General features: G+C 46.7%; 1 protein-coding gene across 1 annotated transcript in view; it reads right to left on the bottom strand.

Annotated features, from left to right (window-relative positions):
* Positions 1 to 15,270: 15,270 nt before the first annotated feature.
* The window catches only part of LOC126249512 (translation initiation factor IF-2-like), a 62,551-nt gene continuing 54,956 nt past the window's right edge, over positions 15,271 to 22,865 (bottom strand). The window contains exon 3 of the mRNA XM_049951164.1: positions 15,271 to 15,359. Within this exon, the coding sequence (XP_049807121.1) occupies positions 15,271 to 15,359 (89 nt within the window). The remainder of the gene's footprint in view (positions 15,360 to 22,865) is intronic.

Raw genomic sequence — 22,865 nt, 5'->3', positions numbered from 1 at the left:
ACCACTTCTGAATATGTATGTATAGAGTTTTTAATAAGTTATAGTAAATTATTCGACCGTGTTCAAATGCTGATCACAGACTTGCCCTAAGACCGTCACGCCCACTCGCCATCATCCTGACCAGTCAAATACCTTATAAAATGGTGTCAGGAGTGGGATCCTCTGGAAATCCTTTCCTGGGGAGATAAGAAAACCTACAGTCTTCTAATAGGGTATAGCGGTGATTGGCATTGTTCGCAAAGTTCGTGTTTCGTATCCGTACGTGGAAGCATCACAAGGCAGATACCATCCTCTGTTGGAGCACATCTCTGCAGACGATGCAATGGAACGAGACCCAGCACTGAAGGTAGGACTGCAGCAAATACTGGCTTTGCTTGGCGTGCATACAAACGGCAATGATGGCAAATTTTTAAATAAATAGTGACCGGGTTATTCAGTATGGCAGAGGCACAACAAGATTTGCAGACTGTTATAGCACAGTTACGAGAAGAAATTCAGTGATTGAAAACAGATGAAGGAAGTAGAAGGGATGTGGGACAAGTGAATAGTAGCCTTTGGAATGTAGCCGATGAAAGCACCACAGATTCAGCAGTAGTTAAAAATTTTTCTTTGATCCCCACAGATTGTCTTCCGTGGGAAGACTGATGAGGATATTCACGTGTTTTTTAGTAAACTGGAAAACGCAGCAAGTTTAGGATCCTGGAGTGATTCAGATACGGTAACCGTGGCCAAATTGCAAATTCAAGATGATGCACTCGAGCAGCTACTTATGACGTTTTTAAGCAGACACTGGTGCAACGGTACAAAAGGAAGAAGACAGCAAGATTTTACAGTGAACAATTGCACAATATGCGTATATTGGACGGAGAATCTATTGAGCATTTTGCTGATCCCATTAGAAAAGTTAACACTAATATGTATGGGCTCTGCGAGAACGATTCGCACAATGAGGAAAATTGTTTAAAGCAGGACAAAGGGCATTAGATAAGTTTTTGAATGGGTTACAGGGTGAAGTCGGTTGTGCAGTCACATTGGCACTTTGAGACATTTGAAGAAGCCATACAGACAGCAGTTCGATTTGTGGAAGAACTACAGAGACATCAAATAGACTGCAAACCGGATCAGTGTGTGTTCGAAGCTTATTCAGGAACCAGTTATCGTGGGAAGGGGCAACAGGCGGCCAATACTCGTGGGAAGAAGATTCGGTGTTTTGTTTGTGGAAGGGAAGGCCACATAGCGTGTAACTGTAGAGGAAGGAATGCAAGGAGTACGTTGAACGGCAGAGGGGACGGGAGGGCCACCAATACTTCCGACCCCCCCCCCCCACCCCCCCAGCCACCCCTCAAGAAGCAATAGTTACTGCAAGCTCCACGAATGACAGTTCTGAAGGGCTGCTTGTTAACGCAATTTACCGTGGACAGAATGTCCATTTTCTAGTTGATACAGGGGCTCAAATTTCTCTAATGTGCTGCCATTTAGTTAAAGAGAGAAGCTGGAGGCAGCCAAGGTGTACCATGAAAGGGTTAAATGGCAACCAGGTGCACAATTACGGAGAAGTTGTGATTAACTTCGTGATAGGCCAAGATGAATATGAGGCCGGAATGCAAGTGATAAGAAGTAGAGAGAGACGCTACAAAGGTATACTAGGGTTGGATTTCCTGTCAGCTAACAACGCTCAGATCGATGTAGCAAAGAGAAAAATCTGATTCGGTTATAATGATTATGGCTGCAATGGGAACTCTAAGAGTCAGACTAACAAGAATGTTAGTGATGCTGAGGTAATGCGCAAACAGAGTAGCGGCACAAGTATACCGTTCAGTCGATGTACATTTGACTGAAAGTGAGCGCATCCCCCCGGGAACAGGAAAAACACTGTATATCGACGTGAAGATACCGAAGTGCCGAGGAAGTAATTTGTTGTTAACAGAGCCATCAGTAAACGGTGATTTGCTAGACCAGAGCATTGTTATGTAGCAAGAACTGTCAGTGTTATTGAGGACGAACCAGATGGGAAACTGTGAGTTCCCGTGAACATTGCTAACATGAGTAATGCGGAAGTGGAATTACCACGCGGAACTACTGTGGCAACAGTATCGAACCTAGATCCACAAGACGTGATAGAAATCCCTACCAAGGAGAAAGATGTACAAGTAGCAACTTATGGTCCACCGAATGTCAATACAGGAGAGGCAACTGTCGAAGCACGTGGATCAATCGAGCAAGAGCTGGTTACTAAATTAAACCATTTATCGCTGGAGGATTGGGAAATAATTTTACCACTGCTGATTAGCTACTCGGATCTCCTCCGTGAGCGGGGTAATCTTCCAGCAACTCCATTAGTTCAACATAGAATACATACCGGAGGAGCAGCACGCGTTGCTCAACTACCATACAGAATTCCTTATAGCCAACAAGCCTTAGTCGACGAGGTGATTAAAGAACAACTGGAAGCCGGGTTTATTGAACATAGAGCCGTCTCATCCAGCCTGGGCCTTCCCTATCGTGATCGTAAAAAGGAAATCGCCTACAGGAGAACAGAAGTACAGATTCTGTGTTGATTACCGGAAGCTGAATGCTGTGACGTTACCGGATATGCATCCTGTACTGGATCTTGTACACTCGTTGGACTATCTTGGTTCATGCAAAATCTTTTCTGTTTGGGACCTAGCCTGCAAAATGCAGGAAGTATGGAAGCATGTAAAGGCTCGGAACCACCAGTCCTTTCTGCAGCAGGCTGCGCAACACGATCACGGAGCAGTCATACCTAAGTATTGTGTTGGAGACTGTCTATTTTAGTAACCCCTTGTTGAAGAAGGGTAACGTTAAGAAATTTAAATTGCATTGGAAAGGGCCATATAAGGTCCTTGAAATTATCTCCCCAGTCACATTAAAAGTCCAATTGCCGTTTCGCTCTATCATAGTGCACATGAACCGTGTAAAGCCATAATTGAGAAATCCAGTGCCGGAGCCAGCTGATGAACCGGAAGCAGCTGAGACATCCGCAGAGCACTCAAAACGGTAACCAGCCGGTGTGCCATCGACGCCAAGATCCACAGGTCGATGCTGAGGAGCCAGGCCACCGCCGAGCGTGTCCCGGTGCGGCCCCGAGCTCCCCCTCGTCAAGGTATCTGCTACGGCCGAGACAACGCTAAGTGTGTGCTAAGTGTGTATATGTCGTTTACAGCAGTGTGCAGTGTCTAATTGTGTATGTGCAGAAGTGGTAGAGTGTTATTCTGGTAACAACCAAGTCAGTGTTAACATTCTTCTTATTGCAGAAGACATGCCTTCTTGCCTTCATTATGTTAAATTTAAGGATAATGATTGTTTTTGCTTTGATCACTTGCTTTTATTTTAGGTTTTGTTTGTCTTTTAGAATCCTTCCGCGTCAATCTGGTGTTCTTTTCGAACCACAAACTAGTATGGTAGTAGCTAGTGGTAATTTTAAGATTATTTTGAAGTATAAACTAAGTGAGGTAGAAGAGGAGTTTTGGAACATAAGTGAACTTGTGAACCTTATTGAGGCAATTTCATACCATATGGGATCCACCACTGTCATGGTATCATAGCTGGGTTATGGCTAAAAACCAAGTGAAGGTAGCCTTTACCGCGTATAGAAGAGAAATTGATTGCTTTTTAAATCTTTTACCTCACAATCTTGTTAGATGTAAGCGGGCTTGGTTTGAGTTTGGTGACAATATACTCAGAACTGTCTTCGGAACATTAACTAACAGGGACTTGGTTGACATGAGTAAAAAGTTAGAGCAGGTAGGGGAAGAAGTACATTCCAATGCAACATTTAGTGATACTACGCGATATGCAGCAGACAGTTACTAATAATACCGTGTTCATTGGTAAGGTGGGTAAGTAGTTCATAGCTCATTTTAGGGATCTGTACAATGAGACAACAAGAGTCCAAAGGGAATTATGGAACAAAGTCAATATCTTGAATGCCCATGTAGAATTAAGTACTTTGTTGTTTAGGATTGCCGATAGTTTGTCAAATGCACGACTAGATGCTTCTAATCTGAGGCAGACCATTGAAACTAGCTCAGCTAATCATTTGAGCAGTGTTTTGCTGCATCCTAAAATTTTTTTGGCATTGCTAATAGCTATGGAAAGGAAACTAACTAATCCTGCGACTATGATCCTACCTGTCAATATGCAAAATTTGTATTTCTACTACCAATTGAGTGATGTAGATGCAATCATGATGGACAATGAATTGGCTCTGTCACCATTCCGTTAGCAGACTCCAGACATTACTTTGAAGTTTACCGCGTGTATACCTATCCAGTATTTTGGGCGCCCCTCCATACCTATGTTCAGTACCATCCGCGGGAGTAGTTTTTAATTAGTCAGGACTGAAGATATTTCTTAGCTTTATCCCAGAGCACTTTGTGTGAATGTGAGCAAACAAAAAAACTTGTTTGCCCTTCGAATATCATATTTTTCGACAGTCGTGTATACAGCTGTGAGAGAGATCTTTTCATGAATGTTCAACCCCGGAACTACTGTCCCAGGAACCTGAAAACACTCACTCAACCCTTCCTACAACGGTTTGCAGAAGGTATCATCTACTCTTTCAACTCAACAATTGACCTGACCTTCATGTGTAACAAGTCTTTCTCCCCCTTTACCCAAAAGATACAAGGTAGTGGTTTTGTGGTAGACATAGAAAACTGAGCTGTCAAGTGACTTTTTCCATGTACCCCAAATGTCCCAAGGCACCTTGTATATAGGAGGCAAGTTATCTGTAACTCTCATTTCTACTGTATTCCACAATAATACTTACTTATTTGAGTCAATGAATTCATTCAACTTTAATTTAAGTGGGACAGTCGAACTGTACAACAAATTAGTTCAATCCCTAAGTACTAATGGCAACGATTCGAATTTGTTTCATGCTTTCAACAGTATTAACCAGTATCAACAAGCTACTCAGAGTAACATTACTTTAAAGCTTTCCATTGGACTAACTGCAACTTTTGCAATAATTTTGTTATGTTTGATCACCTTTGGTTTTTATGTATTAAAGCGGTCAAGGCCCTCTGCACCTGCTGAGCTCAAACGTGTTACTGCCAGTGACATTGTAGTTGACTTGGCACCTATTGTGAATGAAGCCTAAGGTTATTAAAAGTTATTTGGTAGAGGATTGTTGATGAGCCACCAGGTAGCTCAATTTTATTCGGGAGGGTGATGTAAGGGAACGGGTGAAGTAGGCAAGCGATCGTTCACCCTCCAGCGCGGTACACATATTTCCGTCACCGCTGATTCCGCATTGCCGGGTCGCTGCGCGCGCGAGTCAGCTAGCAACGTAGAATAAAAGTGGGTCTTTCTGTCGGCTGGGTGGCTGTTGTCATCAGACACCCTGCTGTGTCGTCAGACACCGGGCTTCTGCGTCACATTCGGGTCAGTAGGGTGCGAGGGCACTGACTGCTTCTGAGTATGTATGTAACGAGTTTTCAATAAAGGTTAAAGTAAATTATTAGACTGTGTTCAATTGCTGATCACCAGCTCACCCTAAGACCCTCCCGCCCTCCCGCCATCATCCTGACCAGTCAAGTACCTTATAGTGTAGATGAAATTACCAGCTTTTGATATTCATAAACGTCGTTATAACTGCTATGGACCTAACTTGTTATCATGGTATTGTTACTATCATTATTAATTTGCAGAAGTCAGAACAGCTCCACATGGATGGGATGACAGCAAAGTTACTAGCAGTTTTATCATACCTGCCAGCAGAAGTGAATCACTTCAGTTCATAGCTAAAACTCTTCATGATTACTGTGGGGAAACTAGCTGCATCTAGTCATAAAGGTGGGGTGTGTTTCATGTTGTGTAGTGAAGAACATTAGACACCCAACTATCAACGAAGAATGTTTGCATTGGTTAAAAAAACTGTGTGGCTTTGAACTTTGTATCTTCCCCATGAGAAATATGGATGTTGAATTTTTTATCCTCATAACCATTTATGTACGGAACCCCTTGAGTGTGAGGTCTCAAATTCAATTTTTAGTAATGTTCATTTAAAGGCATTGCGTTAACAATAATGACAACAAAAATATTAGCTGTTAATCACAGACAGAAAATGAGTGTCTAGGAAGTGCAGAGGTCAATCTTAACAAAAATGATGATGTTCACATTCAGGGTATGTCCAAAACAAACCATTATCTTGCACTATGAACAATGAATGAAAAATTGTGCACCACAGTGATCTTGAAGGTTCGCACCATATTGATGTTATGGGATAACTGATGGAATGTGATGGCATACAACGGACTGTGAAACAGTCAGGCCCAAGGTATCCCTGCCTGTCGTAAGAGGTGACTAAAAGGAGTCTCACACTTTTTGGCCCTGTAAGTTCAGGTCCCAATTTATGGTTAAAAGACCTGCCACTTTCCAAATTCTACAGAAGTGCGGGCCATATGCGGAAGGATGCCTTATGTGGTGCATGAGTGCCCTTAGATTCGATCTCCTGAATCACTTGTCATGGCTTTGCATCTCCACCTGCAATTCAACTATTTGGGCTAAGACGCTTTCTGGGGTGTCATCTTCTTCTGTTGTCTCCTGTTCTTTCACTCTCATGACTATTGGATTTCTCTGTGCCCAGTATTGAGCACAGTAGCCAGTCCATTGTCATGGGGCAATCACATGCCCATTTGGTGGTAGTCCCCTGACAACACAGGGATCGCACTGTTGTCTTCCTTGGGCATGAGGACTCCCGGCAATGCCCATCATGCCAGGTGGCCTTTGCTGTGGCTGGGTGGCGCCCGTGAGGAGAGCCAATGGTCGGAGTGGGTGGCATCAGGGAGGATGACCCTCAATGTAGCGGTCTAAATCATCTCTTGCTGGTGACCATATGGCGCCAGCACGATCGAGTACAATTCTGACCGGTATGACCCTAAATCGTTTCCCTCTCTCACTACACTATATTAGGAACACAGGGCTACAGAAAGAAGAGAGCCATATTTGCCTTGGTATTTAGTCTGTAGCAGAATGGATAGGGACTCCCTTCTACCTATGAAGCCTCAGTTTTTTGTTGAACATATTGAGGATAAGTCTGGGGAAATAACAGCGCTGTCCAAGATGAGAAGCAGTGCAATCTTGATTCAGAGAGGATCTGCAGCCCAATCCCGGGCATTACTTGCTTGTGACAGGCTGGGTGATACTCCTGTTTGTGTCACTTCCCATAAAAGCCTCAACATGGTCCAGGGGACTATTTTCCATCGTGACCACCTCTTGCAGTCTGACAGCGAGCTCCGTGCCAATCTAGAACAGCAGGATGTTCATTTCATCCGGCATGTTTACAGGGGAGCCAAGGACAACAGGGTTGCTACCGGTGCCTTCATCTTGGCCTTTGAGGGTGATCCATTGCCTGAAAAGGTCAAAGTGATGGTTTACCACTGTGACGTTCGACCATAGATCCCTCCTCCTACGCAGTGCCTAAGTGCTGGAAATTCGGGCATGTCTTCCTGCTGCACTTCCAATGGCACATGTGGAGACTGAACGTCCGCTGCATCCAGATACTGTGTGCCTCCTCCCACTGGTATCAGCTGTGGAGAGCAGCACTCCCCTTCTCGCCAGATTGCTCAGTATTTCAAAAGGAGCAGAAAATCGGGGAGTACAAGACCCTGGGCTGGTTGACTTAGCAAGAGGCTAAATGCGAATTTGAATGATTACACCCCATTTGGTTGATGTCCACATACGCTGCAGCTAAATTACCATCACCATCACAAGTACCAGTGGTACCACACTGTATGCCCCGAACAGTGGGTCCTCAGTGCGTCCAGAATACATCTGCCCCCTTTGTGGTAGGGGGAAAATCTTCCGCTGCTCCCAAAGTACCTACTTCTGGAGCAAGGGTACTCCGCCTCCCACCCCCCTCCCCCTGCAGGGGAGATCAGTCCCCTCCCACCAGCCAGAGAAGCAACGGCCTACTCTGGCTCCTCTTGTACGGAAGGGGTCCCTTGGGACCCTCTCTCCAAAGTTCTCCACTAATGCCACAGCAGACTCTCACCAGTGGGTAAAGGAGCCAAAAGCTGCTAGACGAAGACCTTCAGTCTTCATCTGTGCCTGAAGCTACTGTCGAGAAGTCCCAGCAAGCCCCTAAAGAGAAGCGGGTGGGCAAGTAAACAAAGAAATCTGCTAAGAAAAAGGACCCCTCCGGTGACCCCAACACCACAACTTCCTACCAATTCTGCACCTGCGGATGAGGTGGAGATCACAGCCCCCCCGAGGATCTGGATCTCACTGATGTCTCATCCTGAATAGGAATAGGATACAGATATTCGATTGGTGGCAGCAGGTGACCCTGAGGCATAACCTGCCTCCTTGCATGTTTCATGCCTTCCCAGCCTCACGATAACGTCATACTGCAGTGGAATTGCTGCAGTTTTTTCCACTACCCGGCAGAGCTATGACAACTGTTAAGCTTTACACCTACTTTCTGCATTGCCCGTTTCCGGCAATGCGGACACCTGCATTTCGTGGCTATAGGGAATATTACAAGAAGCTTAGCGACTATAATAGTGTGTTAAGTGGAGTTTGTGTCTGTCCTGATCTCAGTATGCAGTCAACCTGTGCACCTTCAAACCCCTCTTGAAGCTGTGGCTGTCAGGATAAGGATGATGCAGGAAATGACTGCCTGCAATGTATTTCTTCCTCCAGATGGTTTAATACCCCTGAACACATTGGCTGCACTGATACATCAACTCCCTAAACCTTTCCTATTTTTGGGAGATTTTAATGCCCATAACCCCTTGTGGGTTGGCACTGTGCTTACTGGCTGAGGTAGAGATGTAAACTTTCCTGTCTCAACTCGACCTCGACCACAACCTATGCTTCTTAAATACTGGGGCCCCACACATTTCAGTGTGGCTCATGCGACTTACGCGGGCATTGATTTATCCCTCTGCAGCCCAGGAGTTCCCCCAATCTGTCCACTAGAGCCCATTTTCCTATCTTTCTGTCACTCCCCCAGCGCTATTCCCTTGGATGTCTACAAAGGTGGGCTTTAAACAAGGCAGACTGGGATGCTTTCACCTCTGCTGTCCCTGTTGAATCTCTCCCACATGGTACCATCGATGTGGTAGTTTGAGCAGGTCACTAGGAATGATCGTTTCTACGGCAGAAAACACGATCCCTTGTTCTTTAGGGTACCCCTGGTGAAAGTCAGTACCTTGGTGGTCGCCAGAAATCGCTGAGGCCATTAAAATGTGTCGGCAAGCTCTACAGCGACACAAGTGGCACCCTTCGCAAGAGCACGTAATAGCTTTTAAACGCCTCCATGCCTGTGTTCACCAGCTTATAAAAAGACGGAAACAGGAGTGTTGGGAGAGGTACGTCTTGACCATTGGTTGCCATGTCACCTTCCCAAATCAGGACGAAGATCAGTTGTGTTTGTGGGTACCAGACCATGACAGGTGTTACTGGCATTAACAATGATGGCGTGTTATCTAGCGATGCAAATGTGATTGCCGAGTACTTCGCTGAGCACTATGCTCGAGCCTCTGCGTCAGAGAATTATCCCCCAGCATTTCGCGCCCTCAAACAGTGGGTGGAAAGGAAAGCCTTCTCGTTCACTGAATGTCACTGTGAACCCTATAATGCTCCATTTGCAGAGTCAGAGCTCCTCAGTGTCCTTGCAAATTGCTCAACACAGCTCCTGGGCCAGATTGGATCCACAGTCAGATGGTCAAACCCCTTTCGTCAGACTAAAATCAACATCTCTTCGTCATCTTCAGTCGGATCTGGTGTGATGGCATCTTTCCATGGCAATGGCAGGAGAGCACCATCATTCTAGTGCTCAAACGTGGTATAAACCCTCTTCATATGTATAGCTGTCGGCCCATCAGTCTTGCCAACATTCTTTGTAAGCTGTGGGAACATATGGTGTGTCAGCGGTTGGGTTGGGTTGGGTCCTGGAGTCACTTGGCCTACTGGCTGCGTACCAGGGTGGCTTCCACCTGGGTTGCTCTACCACTGATAATCTTGTGTCCCTCAAGTCTGCCATCCAAAAAGCCTTTTCCAGACGCAAGCACCTTGTTGCCGTCTTTTTTTTATTTATGAAAAGCATATGACACCACCTGGTGAAATCATATCCTTGGCACATTATGTGAGTGGGGTATCAGAGGCTTGCTCCTGATTTTTATCCAGAATTTCCTGTTGCTTTGTACTTTCTGTGTCCACATTGGTGCCTCTTATATTTCCCCCCTTATCCAGGAAAATGGGGTCCCGCAGGGCTCTGTATTGAGTGTATCTCTATTTTTAGTGACCATTAACGGTCTAGCAGCAGCTGTAGTGCCGTCTGTCTCACCTTCTCTGTATGCATACAACTTCTGCATTTCGTACTGCTCCACCAGTACTGGTGTTGCAGAGCAGCCCCTACTGGGAGCCATCGACAAAGCCCAGTCATGGGCTCTAGCTCACGGCTGCCTGAGCAACACCAACTGGGGTGCAGATCGTTCTATGCTGTTGCAGCTGTACAGAGCCCTTGTTCAATCCCCCCTTGACTATGGGAGTCCGGTTTATGGTTCAGTGGCGCCCTCAACATTGCATTTACTCGACCCAGTGCACCACTGTGGCATTCGACTGGCAACAGGAGGTCTTAGGACGAGTCTTGTGACGAGCATCGTGGTGGAGGCTGGAGTCCCTCCATTGAAGGTTAGGCGTGCACAAGTGGTTGCCAGTTACATTGCACACATTCATAGTTCTGAGCATCCGAATTACCATCTCTTTTTCTCATTCACAACAGTTTATCTCCCGCATCGGAGGCCCAGGTCAGAGCTTATGATTGCGGTTCGTACCCAATCTCTTTTGTCTGAAGTGGAGTCCTTGCCTTTACCACCTATACTCGAGGTCCATTCATGTACACCTCCATGGTGTACACCTAGGCCGAAGCTTCACCTGGATCCTTCACCTGGTTCTAAGTACTCAGTTAACCCTGCGGCTCTGCGCTGTCACTTCCTTTCGATTCGTGACATGTACTGAGACCATGAAGTGGTTAACACTGATGGCTTAGTGGCTGATGGTCACGCTGGCTTTGCCTATGTTCATGGAGGACATATTGAAGAGCACTCCTTGCTAGATGGCTGCAGTGTATTCATTGCAGAGCTGGCAGCCATTTCTCGTGCTCTTGAGCGGTTCTGCTCATTCCCTGGCGTGTCGTTTCTACTCTGTAGCGACTCCTTGAGCAGCTTACAAGCTATCGACCAGTGCTACCCCCACCACCCTTTGGTAGTGACCATCCAGGAGTCCATCTATGTCCTGGAACAGTACAGTCATTCTGTGGTGTGTGTGTGTGTGTGTGTGTGTGTGTGTGTGTGTGTGTGTGTGTGTGTGTGTGTGTGTGTGTGTGTGTGTGTGTACCCCAGGCCACGTTAGAACCCCAGGAAATGAACTTGCCGATAGGCTGGCCAAGCATGCTACATGGAAACCTCTTCTGGAGATCGGCATCCCTGTAACTGACCTGCGATCATTATTATGCCACAGGGTTCTTCAGCTTTGGGAGTGGGAGTGGCATAATCTCAGTATGCACAACAAATTGTGTACCCTTAAGGAGACTATGAATGTGTGGAAGACCTCCATGTGGGCCTCTCGCATGTGGTTCTCTGCCGGCTCCGCATGGGCCATATGTGGCTAACGCATGGCTACCTCCTCCGTCCTTTGGTGTCGCTGTGGCTCACATATGACTGTCGCCCACATCGTGCTGGTCAGCCCACTTTTAGCTGCTCTGCAGCGGACTTTTAACCTTCCCAGCTCCCTATCTTGTGACAATGCCTCAACAGTAGATTTAGTTTCACATTTTATTCGTGAGGGGAGGAGGGTTATCTTAACCAACTAAGGGTCAGCATTTAATGTTCACTCTGAGGTTGCCACCCTCCCTCCATTTTAACTCTGTCACACTTTCTTTACATTTGTTTGTTCTGGTGGTCGTCGTCTCTTCCCTACACGTGTTCATCTCTGCTTGTCTTTATGGGGTGGACATTTTAATGTGTTGCAGAGTGACTGGCTCATCCTCTTATTATTGTGATCAGCCTGCCCAGACCATCTGCTCTATGGTTTTTAATACCTTCTTCTACTTTTCCCTGTGGTTTATGTTTTCCCCATTTTTTTGTTCATTCCATTTGTTTTATTTTTAGGTGTTGTGTTGGGTGTTTTTGTACTTTGAGCATGACCCAGTAGTTTGGCCTCTTTATACCCCAAACCAACCAACCAGCCACACTTTCAAGGAGGGATAGTTTGCTCTAAAGAAGTAAGATTTTTATATGCAGACCAAGATTCAAGCAAAGGAAACTTATTTTGACCAGATCTCTGCCAGAAGCAGTGTTAATACTCTAGTTGTAGTTCTCTTACACCTGTTTTCCCACTCTTGCTTGCTGTGATGTAAATATTCTGTACTGCCCTTGCAAGATCACACATACAAGAAAGAATTGTAAGGGGCAGATCACCTCCAACTTCTCACAACACAATAAATAACTTTCCAGCCATTTTACCATCCAGATTAATGGTCAGCATAATTGCATATGAATGTGTTAAAGCATTGGTGTTAGTTGATCGTTAGACAACTCTCTTGGTACCTCTAATTTCCAAGGTTCCTGTCATGCATTTCCTCATCAAATCCTGACTGGCTGGAGTTGAAAAATTCCATTATATACTATACGGTCATATTACTGCGACTTATTCAAAATTTTTTCATAACTTTTTTTTATTGTTGTGTTGCGGATGATATTCCATGTACGTAAGTATGTTTAGTACCCTTTCCTCGGACAGCTATTTTCCTTTACTACATTTCGTTGGAGGTGGGATTTGTGGCTCCTTGTTTGACAAAGATGACAAACTACACTGTTTGACACCCGTTCCAGTGTCACTTTCACTCATTAAGCACATATTGTCATCATCGTTCTCCTTGTGTACATAGTCCGCACAGTAGAGCATATACGACACCACACATTCCACTGACTGATCTTGCAGAAATGCTAATATTTCATCTGCCACATCTCCTTCACTCTGCGAAATTTATTGGGTTCCTTTGTGGTGAAATGTCAGCTTCGGCAACTGTTGATGTAGATGTGAAATATTTGCTCTGTTTTTATTGCCATTGCTCTGCTTTGTATCGACCATCACTGTTGCGAGTTACTCATTGACTAAGCAGTTAAACTACACTCTGTAGCCTTGTCCTGTGCTCACCATTGTATACTTCGTCCTGCTCCCTGTTGCCATTAGCCGTCAATATTGTGGTAGCATGGTAAACAGTATGTGGGCTGTCAAGTGTTGTAAACAGCATTGGCCTTTTGTGACCTTGCACTCAGTGGATTCCTTGTAAGGCATTTTAGACTTTGTACAGGAAAATACACCAAGCTACTGAAGATATTATATTTTTCCCTGCTTTTTTTTAACAGGTGTAAATAAATAGGAATCTTAACTGTGCCCCCTCTTACATGAAGGGCATGAGCTCATTTTCATGTAATTCATAGTAGCCTCATCACAGAATACTCAGTGAATATCTTCTGTGATATTATTTGTGACCCTGATTGAAAACATTTTACTTCTACCGCTAGTCATGTGCCCTTTGCTGAATGAAACCTCCACAATTTTTGTGTAAATATCATTGATTCCTCTGTTACAGACAGATTGGAAAGTATTATCACCAGTTTGTAACATGTTTGAGCTAAGATTGTGCTACATATGCAAAATCTTCTGCGTTGTCTAACTAGTATTTATTGAGGATTAGGAGATGTCAGGTGTCAGGATATGCACAAACACTCACAAAATAGTGAATTTATCACACTTTTCATTGACTGCCAAATTTTTTTCTTCAATCTACATTTATTTTTGGGTTGTCTGATTGACAGAGGTTGGGAAAAGGATTGTAATGCAAAATAAAAAAAAGAAATAACCTGGAAATAACCACTATATTTTAGTTGATTCCCAAAGGGGGATCATGGTACATGCCACTCTCCTTTTGCATTTTGTGCCACACAAAGCACCCAATACGGAGTCTCACAGTGCACACAGAGCAGTGATTCCCTGCATTCTTTCCATTTTCTTTCCTTCCCCAATGTTGCAAGTTCAATCATGTGTCTGGTTTGAAAAGTCCTGAGTTCAATTGGAACACATTAAGTGGAAGTGTTTGGGTATGATGGATGACCTGCCCTTTCTTGGATCACAAGCAGCAGATGATCGAGCATGATATACCCTTCTCATCATCCTTCTGGACTCGAGCATTGGAATATTTTGATTGAGGCAGTTGATGGTGGGAACAGTACTTGACCCACTGTTCGAATTCAAATCTCACTGGTTTCCCACAAATGAATTGTTTTAGATAATGGTGTCTATAATATGGAACCATTTGCTCATCAATGCTCAGGCTATCTGATAAAACTTGGAATTTTATGACATTATTATCAGCAAGTCCACCACCACAAGAAATTTGGGAAGTTAATCCATTTCATTATCTGAGGTTCTGTTCACAAAAGTGCTGTCATTGAAGTGAAAGTGGCACTTTATTTCCAGATATCTGTTGTGCCTCATACTCTGTTATATGTACTTTGTCAAAGTCCTCGTCTTCATTCCAGTATAACTGTTCCTGTGGAAGAACATGGTATCCAGTGAAGAACAGTATACCTAAGAACTTTTTAAGCATTCATTGGAACAAAGCTGTGATCATTATTCTGTATAGCTTATTGGATGCTTTCACTAGCAATCACACCGAGCGAGGTAGCGCTGTCGTTAGCGCACTGGACTCGCATTTGGGAGGATGACTGCTCAATCCCACGTCCGGCCATCCTGATTTAGGTTTTCCATGATTTCCCTAAATTGCTTCAAGTAAATGCTGGGATGGTTCCTTTGAAAGGGCACGGCTGATTTCCTTCCCTAATCCGACGAGACCAATGACCTCGCAGTTTGGTCTCCTCCCCAAAATCAGCCCAACCCCACTAGCACTGAAGTCCAGTGCTTGTTCATTGAAAAATCCATCAAAGCTGTTGGCTCCAAACTTTACATTTAGCAGTGCTACCAAGTGGCAGTAGCGCTGTTAGTGTTCTACAAGATTAGGGCAGGTTTTACTGTAAGTTGAATCTTCAGTTCAATTAGAAGTGATATTAGCTTTCATTTTCTTCTTACAATGCCCTGTATATTCTTCATCCTCCCATTCCTCGTTAGTGTGAACTTCCAATGTACATTGAACATCAGGTGAAAGAGTATCTTCCAGCATATTTTCGTGTACAGCATCAGTCGGAAATCTCATTCCATGAGGTCTGGAGGGAGCTAGACCGTGTCAGTGGTCTCGCTCACTTCACCCTCATCACCAGAAGAAGCCATGAAATTGGGCCCATTTACAATGTCTTCACTGGTGCCTGGGGGAAAATAGAAACAATGTTTTATGCAGTACCTGCCCTGAGCCCCAAATGGGGATTGAAATTCAGAGAGCTGTCATAGTAAAATAAAATAGTCCTTGGAAATAAATGATTGATAAATATCTAAAACCATTACAGAACACGCCAGTACACGGATGCTTGAAGTTATGTACATAATAATGCAAATTATGCTGTTTTGAAAATGTTTAACTCTTTCATTTTTGATAACCTTCACTTTCACACAAATAGTCCTGTAAAGTTCACTTGTTCAACAACTGACTGACAATCAATGCACAAGCTTGACGAAGGTCTAGACAACAATGCAAAATAGTAAAAATTACTGCCAACGTAATTACAAATACAAAAGTCTGTTACAAAGACAGAGGCATGGCAGTTGATGGGTTAACACCACCATCACTTCAATAAAACTTGCCCTTCATAGAGATCCAATTGCATCAGAATATAATCCTAAAATAATGGTGCATAAAAATTCTTATCTTCCAGATCTGTTTTAAATAATAAGTCACGCAGTTAGTGGTATTAAGAGTACCTTTACAGCAATTCCTTCTTCAGCATGTGTCAAAAAAAGTATAAACATTTTGAACTGTCACACTTTAATAGTTAGTGTATTATCAACTCAAACGAAATGTTCCAGTGGGTGGTAAAGCAAATGTGCAGATGTTTGATGCCCTGCAGGTCTGAAGGTAAGAATAGGCCCGAGGTATTCCTGCCTGTCATAAGAGGTGACTAAAAGGAGTCTACTACGTTTCGGCCTTTATGTGATGGTCGCCTGTAGGGTTTGACCTCCATTTTTCAAAATTTTACCAAAGAGCAAGCCAATTAGGGAAGGGCACCTTACATAGTGCATCTTGTCCATCGTGTATTGAGGCCTTTAGCCCACTTTCTCATTGTCGCATTTCAGTCCTACCCATTCTCCATCTCCCCCCAGGGGGCTCAAGGTTCTTTCGTGAGCACATGCGTGGCGAGGACGGGGCCCCGAGCTATTGCAGCCTTCCTTCTTTCCAGGGTTGCATTTCCTTGCCCTTCCCCTCCTTTCATCTCCTTGCTCCTTCCCCCTCGCCCTCTCCACTCCCTCTCTTGGTGTCCTTGCCCTTCCGTAGTGTGAGCCATTTGGGGAAGAGCACCTTACCTAGTGTCTCTGACGTGTGCCCTCTTAGTTCATTCCACCTTTTCTTTCACGTCGTTGTCTGATGTTGGGTTGCATAGCCAGCCCGTGTGGTGGGATCGCTGTGTATGCTTTTGGTTGAGCCCCCTGAACACACAGGGATCACACTTTTGATACCTGAGGTGTGACCACCTCATGTAAGCCTAGGAGTGGTTGCTTGTTATCCTGGAGCATCGGAACTCCTGGCAATGGCCACCGTGCCAGACGGCCCTTGCTGTGGCTGGGTGGCGCCCGTGAGGAGTGAGTGGTATCAGGGTGGACGCTATGCAAATGAAACGCATACGGGTCCAGAACTCTGGCCATTCTTCTGCGGCCGTCTCTCTGTGTGGAACTGATTCTTCTAGTGCTGCTTCTCCTGCCCCTTCAGCCTTCCCTTTCATGGCTACCCCCTGGGAGGAGGGTCAGGCCTGTTGGCTAGGGGCGAAACCTTTCCCCCACAATCTGGTTTGCACCAGGACTGATGGGGATACTTAAACCAATACTAAACCTTTATTCTTTGTGGAACACATCGAAGACAAGTGTGACAAAGTGGACTCCCTGAGCAAGATGCAGTCGTGTTCGTTGTTGGTCAAAACTGCTTCAGCTGCCCAGTCTGCGGCCCTTCGTGCCTGTACCCATCTTGACACAATTCCTGTGTCCATTACCCCCCCCCCCCCACCAGTCTCTAAATATGGTTCAAGGTGTGATTTTTCACAGGGACCTCATCCTTCAAACTGTTAAACTTTGGGACAGTCTCGGACCGCGCGGTGTTCACTTTGTTCAGCGTGTTCAGAAGGGTCCGAAGGACAATTGCATTGATACTGGTGCCTTTTTTCTGGCATTTGAGGGGGATACCCTTCCTGAGAAAGTAAAGATTTTGGTTTATCAATGTGATGTGAAGCCATAAATCCCACCTCCTATGAGGTGTTTTAAGTGCTTGCGTTTTGGACACATCTTCCTGCCGTTCTCAGGCTCCTCTCTGTGGTGACTGTGGACGTCCACCCTATGAGGGGAGTTCTTGTGTTCCCCCTCCTGTGTGTGTTAATTGTCATGGCAATCATTCTCCACATTCACCAGATTGCCCAGTATATAAGAAGAAAAAGAAGATACAGGAGTATAAGTCCCTTGATCGTTTAACCTACAATGAGGCTCGTAAGAAGTATGCACGTCTTCACCCTGTGTCCATGACGTCTAGTTATGCTTTAGTTATATCTTCACCCCTCCTCCCAGGGGGTCCACAACTCTTTTGTGGATATGTGCGTAGTGAGCACAGGACCCTGAGCTAATGTGGCCCTCCTTCCTTTCCGGGCTGCATACCTTCCTTTTCCGCATCCTTCCCTATCCCCCATCTTCGCCCCCCCTCCCCTCACCTCTGGCTCTTTCCTTCCCTTTCTCCCCCTCTGGGAGTATGGTTTGTGCCTACGTTTGGAGACGGATGCTCGTAAATGTAACGCGTTCTTCGCCTTCTCTGCTTGTATGTCTTCATCCTTCCTTTGTCCTTCTCTTTTCCTTACCTCTTCTCTTTACCCTTTTCTCCGCTGTGGCGTTTGAGACCTCTCTTCTTTCCTTTCCCTTTCTTTGTTTTTCCCTTTCTCTTTCTTCCTCCCTGTGCGTGTCTGAAGGCCAACCCACGCATTTTCATGCGTAGCCGGTGACGGGGTAACACGTAATTCCCCGCCACGGGTAGACATGTAGGACATGTACGACATGTACGTACCCCCTGGTAATGGCCAGGCCCAGAGAGGGGTGATTACCCGAGCTGATACCTTCCGAAAGTGCCGATTGGTCCCTCCGTCCGTTTGTCGGGATGTGTGACCTGAGGTGTGAACAGTCACCTAAGGTGGGAGTGCCCTCAGAGAGGGTCCCCACAAGGGAGGAGCGTGCCATCGGAGACGCCGGTAATCATGGGGGATTCTTCTGCAATGGTTTCCTCATCTTCCACTATGTCTGCTCACAAGCGTAAGTTCACTGAGTCTCAGCCACAGACAGTTCTTCCATAGTTGCCTCAGTTCCTTGTTGTTTCTTGGTCTGACGAAGGTCACGACTTATCCACGGTCAACCCTTTCATTATTCAGAAAGGTGTCGACGCAATTGCAGGTCCTGTAAGTTCTTGTTCCAGATTACGGAATGGCACCTTGTTGTTAGAAACAGTCAGTGCCCTCCAGGCACAAAAATTGCTGCGTACTTCACACTGCTCCAAACCTTCCCTGTCCGGGTTGAAGCGCACCACACTTTAAATTCCTCACGTGGAGTCATTTATACACGCTCCCTTGACGGATTGTCTCACGAGGAAATTCAGCCCTACCTGTCTGACCAGGGTGTAACGGCTGTTCATAGAGTTATGAAAAGGGTTGACACGAACATCATTCCAACCCGCACTGTCTTCTTGACATTTGAAAAAGTTCAACTCCCATTGAAAATCAAAGCAGGCTATGAGATAATTTCCGTTCGCCCTTACATCCCAAACCCTACGCATTGCTATCTGTGTCAGCGGTTCAATCACACCAGCCAGTCCTGTTCCAATCCGGCCAAATGTGTTGCGTGTGGCAAGGATGCCCATGAGGGTGCTTGTCCACATCCATCCCCTCGTTGCATCAACTGTATGGGTGACCACGCTGCTTCCTCTCGAGACTGCCCCATTTTTAAAGACGAAAAGCTCATCCAGGAAATCAGAGTAAAGGAAAAGGTGTTGACCTTCGCTGCTCGAAAATTATTCACGTCGACAGCCCACTGTGCCTCAGACAGGAAAATACAGCACTGTCCTTGCTTCTCCTCGGCCAACAAAGGAGGCGGCCATGCAGACTTGTGAACTCACCTTCAGTGCCACGGTCGTCAGATCGGTCAGCGCAAAGATCGCCCGTTCAACCTCACCACTTTCGCCTGCCCACTCTATGGCTCACCCTTCATCGGGTTCTACCAAATCTCGAGCCCAAAAGTCAGACACGAAGACTTGGAAAAAAGAGCATACTCGTGAAGATTTGTTACGTACCCCAACTTCACAACCATCGGTTCCTCCTTCATCCAAACATCATGTTTCCAAGAAGGCTAATAAGAAACCCAGTTCATCTCCTTCTCCGCCTAGGCGTGTCTCATCTACAGCACCACCTGGCGGAAATCGCCCTCGGCCGTCTTCTGTGTCGCCGAGGCGCACTGCTGGCAGCCGATCAACCGGCCGATTGCTGGTGGCAGGAGCTGCTCCTGAACAACCTATGGATCAGGATCTTCTGCCTTTGGGTGAATGCCATTCCATGCTGTCGGTCGCAAGCTCTGAGCAGTTGTTGAGTTGACGGCAACCTTGGTCACATTCCTCCATTTTCTGTCCACCCTATGTCCATTATCCACTGGAATATCCGCGGCATTCGAGCCAATCGGGATGAATTACCGATCCTCTTACGATCCGACTCGCCGGTCATCTTCTGTCTTCAGGAAACAAAGCTGCGTCCCCATGACCGCTTTGTTCTCCCCCATTTTCAGTCCGTCCGATTTGATCTCCCCTCTGTTGAAGGCACACCAGCCCATGGAGGACTCAAGATTCTTCTCCATGATACACTGCATTATTACCCAATCCATTTAAACACTTCCTTCCAAGCTGTCACTGTTCGTCTTTCCCTTTCTGGATATAACTTTTCTCTTTGTACTGTATACATTCCATTGTCCACACCAATGGCACGAGCTCATCTTCTTGGTCAGCTTCCACCCCCCTATTTGCTGGTTGGGGACTTAAATGCCCACCACCCGCTTTGGGGATCTCCACATCCTTGTCCACGTGGCTCACTGTTGCTAGACGTCTTCCACCAAGCGGATCTAGTTTGCCGCAACACTGGGGTCCCTACATTTTTGTCTGCCTCCACGACAAATTTCTCTCATTTGGAACTTTCGGTCGGTACTGTTCCGCTAGCTCGGTGCTTCGAATGGTTCGCCCTTGACGATACACACTTGAGTGACCACTTTCCATGTGTCCTTAGACTGCAGCCTCAACTGCCATATATGCGCCTGCGATGCTGTAAGTTTGCCCAAGCCGATTGGACATTTTTTTTTGTCTCTAGCGACATTCAATGACAGTCACTTTCCTAGCGTCGACGATGAGGTGACACATATTACAGACGTTATTCTTACAGCTGTGGAACGTTCAATACCACGCACCTCCCCATTGGCCCAGCGCCCCCCAGTTCCTTCGTGGAACGAGGCATGCCGTGACTCAATGCGCAAGCGTCGACGTGCTCTTCGCGTTTTACGCCACCATCCTACTTTGGTCAACTGTATCCGCTATAAGCAGTTCCGTGCGCGATGCTGTCGCATCATCCGCGATAGCAAGAAGGCAAGCTGGAAATTCTTTATTAGCTCATTTAACACCTTCACTCCCTCCTCCCCCCTGCGGGTCCGGGGTAAGAATAGGCCAGAGGTATTCCTGCCTGTCGTAAGAGGCGACTAAAAGGAGTTACAACTGTTTCGGCCTCCTAGTAGTAATTCCCCCTTGGGCTTCGACCTCCGATTTTCAAAATTCTACAGAAGTACGAGCCTTTTGGGGAAGGACGCCTTATGTGGTGTATCACTGGTCCTCAGTGCACTAAGACCTTGGCACTCAGCATTGTAACGGCGTTGTAACCTCACCCACTATTCCTCAAATTGGGCCTAAACGCCTGATGGGTTGCACAAGTTACGCCCATAGTGCATCCCCATCTGCACCTACAATCATGATGGACCTTCCATGGCACCCGAAATCCAGCACGGTAGCCAGCCTGTTGTGGTGGGGTTGTCATGTACCCTCTAGGTTGTAGCCCCCTGACAACACAGGGATCATACTGCCGATACCTGAGCTGCACCCTCCCTATGTCTGCCAAGGAGTAGATGCCCGTCTCCTTGGGGCATCGGGACTCCCGGCAATGGTCATCCTGCCAGGTGGCCCTTGCTGAGGCTGGGTGGCGCCTGTGGGGAGAGCCCCTGGTCGGAGTGGGTGGTATCGTGGCGGACGTTTCGCAGATGAAACGTCAACATGTATCGGGTCGCTCTGCGGCCGAGTCTTTTAAAAAGAAAGGTACTGTCTCTGGTTCTGGTTCTCCTGCCCTTTCCCCCTTGTCCACTCCCTGGGAGGAGGGACAGGCCCGCCGGCTTGGGGCGAAGTACTTTCCCCGCTATTTAGTCTGTTCTTGGACCGATGGGGGGACGTTCGCCACCTCCAAGCCCATGTTCTTTGTCCAGCACATCGAGGACATCGAGGAAATTGAGGCTCTCAGTAAAATGCGTTCGGGGTCCGTTTTTATAAAGACTGCCTCCGCCACACAGTCAGCGGCGCTCCAGGCGTGCGACCGACTAGGGAAATATCCCAGTATCGATTGTCCCGCATCTGGCACTGAATAGGACGCAGGGGGTTATTTTTCATCGGGACCTCCTGCTGCAATCTGATGAGGAGCTCAGGGCCAACCTGGAGCGCCGAGGCGTGCATTTCGTCTGGTGAGTTCAGCGCGGCCCCAAAGACCGTCGCCCCCCCAGGGGATCCAAAACTCTTTTGTGGATACGTGCGTAGCGAGCGCGGGACTCCGAGCTGATGTGGCCTTCCTTCCTTTCCGGGCTGCATACCTTCCCTTTCCGCATCCTTCCCCATTCCCCATCTTCGCCACCCCCCCCTTCACCTCTGGCTCTTTCTTTCCCTTTCTCTGGGGTTATGGTTTGTGCCTACGTCCGGAGACGGACGCTTGTACATATACTACATTCTTCGCCTTCATTCCTTGCTTGTAAGTCTTCATCCTTCCTTTGTCCTTCTCTTTTCCTTACCTCTTCTCTCTACCTTCTCCGCTGCGGCGTTTGAGACCTCTCTTCTTTCCTTTCCCTTTCTCTTTCTTCCTCCCTGTGCGTGTCTGAAGGCCAACCCACGCACTTCCATGCGTAGCCGGTGACGGGGTAACGCGGATTCCCCGCCCCGGGTAGACAGGTAGGACACGTACGTACCCCCTGGTAACGGCCAGGCCCAGGGAGGGGTGATTACCCGAGCTGATACCTTCCGAAAGTGCCGATTGGTCCCTCCGTCCGTTTGTCGGGAGGTGTGACCTGAGGTGTGAACAATCACCTAAGGCGGGAGTGCCCTCAGAGAGGGCCCCCACAAGGGAGGAGCGCGCCATCGGAGACGCCGGTAATCATGGGGGATTCTTCCGCAATGGTTTCCTCACCTTCCACTATGTCTGCTCACAAACGTAAGTTCACTGAGTCTCAACCACAGTCAGTTCTTCCATCGTTGCCACAGTTCCTTGTTGTTTCTCGGTCTGACGAAGGTCACGACTTCTCCACGGTCAACCCTTTCATTATTCAGAAAGGTGTCGACGCAATTGCAGGTCCTGTAAAGTCTT

The sequence above is a fragment of the Schistocerca nitens genome, chromosome 3 (genome assembly GCF_023898315.1).
Source record: "Schistocerca nitens isolate TAMUIC-IGC-003100 chromosome 3, iqSchNite1.1, whole genome shotgun sequence".
In the NCBI taxonomy this organism is placed as follows: Eukaryota; Metazoa; Arthropoda; class Insecta; order Orthoptera; family Acrididae; genus Schistocerca; species Schistocerca nitens.
Note: the sequence above shows the minus strand (reverse complement) of the source record. Positions and strands in the feature narration are given on the sequence as shown.